The following is a 3,576-nucleotide window of genomic DNA, read 5'->3' on the forward strand; positions in this document are numbered from 1 at the left end:
GCCCGCCCCGCGGCGCCGCGCCGGCCGGCCCCCGGCCCCCGGCTCCGGGCCGCGAGCCGGCGCGGCGCCGCGCGCTGGGTCGCGCTGCGTCCGCGCGTCTCCAGTCGCGGGGCCGCGGCCCGGCCCCGGCCATTGGCTATTCTCCCTCGAATTGTTCTTGCAGCTGAATGATTATGAAATTCGAAAGGGGAAAAAGATTGGCGTTACGGTTTCCTTTAACAATCACCGTTTATTCGTGGGGAATATCCCTAAGAATCGAGGTCGGGACGATTTGTTTGAGGAGCTTACTAGGCACGCACGTAAGTCCTTGTCGAATTCATAATAAGCGCTATTGAAGGCGGGTGCGTTTCGGGGCGAAGCGCCCTCGGCCCGCTTCGCCCTGGGACGTGGCTTGCTTCTTTCGAATAGTAGATATGCAAAAATAGAGACGATATAACGCGGCGTTACAACGTGGTATTGTGCGCTGTGAACGGTCGATCGGCATCGCTGACTGAACGATTTCTGTTTTTACTTTCTTTGTAACAAAACGCATTTTCCGAAATTCTGTATCCGATCACAACAGTACCATTTAATTATAAATCCTATAACTGAAATTGTTTATCTCGGCGAAACCGCGACAGATTCGGCTAACTCTACCATTTGTTGCTTCGCCCCAAAAGAAGACAATTGGCCTCAACCTCGAGAAAGCTCACTGGTAATGACTGGAGAATCTCGCTGTTGTTCTCTAGACTTCTTCAGTATATGTTCTCCTAAAATATCGTTTGATTTGCTTCATATTTTGTAGCCTTTGATGTTTGAATTAAGCGATGGGTTGGAGGGGGCTTTGTAATTTTAATTTAACGCTGCACTGTCCTTTCGAAACTCTTTATTTGCGTTGTATGATTGCAGCTGGACTGGTAGAAGTAATAATTTATAGTTCGCCCGATGATAAGAAGAAAAATAGAGGATTTTGTTTTTTGGAATACGAGTCTCACAAGGCTGCGTCGTTAGCTAAACGTCGACTGGGAACCGGTAGAATAAAGGTGCGTTACTTTTGCTTTAGTACCCACTTAGCCCGTAAGAAACGGCGTAAGTATGATTATCTTCATTTTAAATATTATTCGTTTTTTATTTAGGTATGTTTAATAGGATTCTAGCAGTCTGGCATGTATGTTGAATCCCGAAAATATCCTGTATTTCAATATTTTGCTGATAAGATTTCCTGTTTAGGTTTGGGGCTGTGATATTATAGTGGATTGGGCTGACCCTCAAGAGGAACCTGACGAACAGACCATGAGCAAAGTGAGTTAGATTTTATTTTGTGTTTTTTTTTTTTCACGACATCCAACAATTTTTGTAATTGAATAGATTGTTGGAAAATCCTGCTCGTAAATATAACACACCAGATATTTAGAGACATGCTCACAGTTTAAAAACACACACACACACACACACACAACACAACACAACACACACAACACACACAACACACAACACACTTTAAAAGTTTTCATGTTAAAAAGGATATTTATTATCAAACATGCATATAAAGCAAGAGTTATCCATAGGGCAATAACCCTTATTTAATGAAATTACTGAGTAATAAGTATAATGAAATGGTTTGCGAAACAGGTAAAGGTGTTATATGTACGGAACCTGACTCAAGATATAACCGAGGAGGCGCTGAAGGAAGAGTTTGAACGTTACGGAACCGTCGAGCGAGTAAAGAAGATTAAGGATTACGCGTTCGTGCATTTTGAAGACCGAGACTGTGCTGTTAAGGTATTTTAATTTTTCTTTTTTTTTATAACACGAGTTTGTGCCATCTTTTGTTATAATTTATCTAGTTTTGAACTTACGATTACGTGGTTATTATTTAATTATCTGTGCTTAAGTATATAAGTAATCAAAGCCTTAACAATCATAGATCTAAAAAAAAATCTGAATTGTGCCCTGTCGATGAACAAATGATATTGAAAAGTATTTTTCATCGTTTTCCTAAGATGGTACCAGGGGCATATTATTGGCCACCCATCCTTTAACCTTAAGTGGACACTGTCAAAATGAAGAAGAGTCGAGCGTGATAAGACTTTTTAAAAAAAACCTGTCCTTATCCCAAAATGTAAAGAGCGCAGAATTGTCACCCTATAATTAGTAATAGAAGAAATTTCCTAGCAGTTAAGAGTCTTAAACTGCCACATATAGTTTAGGTATAACTTAATACCGGGAGTATAATAAAATCTAACATGAGAAGGTATTATTAGGACTAGATAATAAAATACCAAAAGCAAAACACACAGACGACCGCCCCTTTTTTTTTGTGTGTCGGTTGAGGGCATGGCCCAACTCTGTTCTCTCTGTCGCGGCAGGCGATGCAAGAGCTGGACGGCAAGGAGATGGGCGGCGCGCGGCTGGAGGTGTCGCTCGCGAAGCCGCCCTCCGACAAGAAGAAGAAGGAGGAGATCCTGCGCGCGCGCGAGCGCCGCATGACGCAGATGATTTACGGCCGCGGCGGGTACGTGTCGCCCTTGCTTACTTGGTGTACTTTTTTTTTACTTTTAAGGTGCAGCGGTGCAGTTGAATGGCTATTTTCGAATTGAATGGAGACATTTTTTATTGTATACATGAATTATGTTTTAGTTATTTTAGCAAACAATTGGAGGAGGTTACCGTCACGTCAGGTTAGGTTTGGGCCGCCTAACAATTTTTTTTTTTAAGAAAAACATTTTAGAAGTCATTTTTTGCAATTTGTTTTGAGCTGAACGAGTATTTACATGCGTGCTGTGAATAGCGAGCGCTTAAGCTATTGAACCATTGAATTGGACCGTGAGAACGCTTCGTAGATGACACACATTTACATGCCCCTTTGAAAAAGAGAATTGCAGTTAAATTCTTTATAAAGAAATGTTCCTGTTTCTTTGGAGGAGTGTATTATTATGTAGTTAAAAAACTATATACATAATTTTTTTTCCGAAAATAATATATAAGCTTATGTATTTCGTTTTAGTGTTAAAAATTAATTTGATTTATTTTATAGTAAATTAAAATAGCAATCATGAAAATATTGTCTATGCGGTCGTTTGAAATGATTCGCATTGTTTCATGTTTAAAGTATTTACTTTAGCTTTGTTGAATTCCGTTTGCTGTTATTACTTTTTTCGTTTTTATTTCATTTATTTGCATAATATTTATTGGAGCTGCGTGTCGCCGGTTTTTTTTTATTAACTTTAGTTACTCAATTTTATTTGCGCTTAAAATATCGTAGAACAGATTGAAAAAATAACATAGGAAAAATTAACACTTAAAATTTACCAAAATCTTTTCAGTATAAAAACAAAATAAAAAATTGGTCTCTTTTTTTTGAAATTTTCGACGCAACGCACTCTGTAAATTCGATTGGTATATAATGCGTACGCGTCGCTGGCGGCGCGCAACTCGTGGCGGCGGAGTGGCGTTGTGTAACGTGTCGCTGTGTAATGTCAGATTTGATTGGTGCAGCTGCTCGCCGGTGCACGGCGCGCTGCGCGGCCGCACGCCGCAGCCGGCGCCGCGCCCGCCGCAGGCCAGGGGCGATTACGGTCAGTATGCGCGACGCGC

General features: G+C 41.0%; 1 protein-coding gene across 4 annotated transcripts in view; it reads left to right on the forward strand.

Annotated features, from left to right (window-relative positions):
* Positions 1–3,576, forward strand: part of LOC119839463 (heterogeneous nuclear ribonucleoprotein R-like) — a 17,659-nt gene that overhangs the window by 10,544 nt on the left and 3,539 nt on the right. For 2 of the 4 annotated variants that reach the window (XM_038365728.1, XM_038365730.1), the window contains 6 exons: positions 164–299; positions 889–1,022; positions 1,210–1,281; positions 1,612–1,761; positions 2,349–2,494; positions 3,463–3,557. In XM_038365728.1, coding sequence (XP_038221656.1) covers positions 164–299; positions 889–1,022; positions 1,210–1,281; positions 1,612–1,761; positions 2,349–2,494; positions 3,463–3,557 — 733 coding nt within the window. The remainder of the gene's footprint in view (positions 1–163; positions 300–888; positions 1,023–1,209; positions 1,282–1,611; positions 1,762–2,348; positions 2,495–3,462; positions 3,558–3,576) is intronic. The other 2 variants (XM_038365731.1, XM_038365729.1) reach the window with 2 other exon arrangements.

This window comes from Zerene cesonia, chromosome 3, assembly GCF_012273895.1.
Source record: "Zerene cesonia ecotype Mississippi chromosome 3, Zerene_cesonia_1.1, whole genome shotgun sequence".
NCBI classification, from domain to species: domain Eukaryota; kingdom Metazoa; phylum Arthropoda; class Insecta; order Lepidoptera; family Pieridae; genus Zerene; species Zerene cesonia.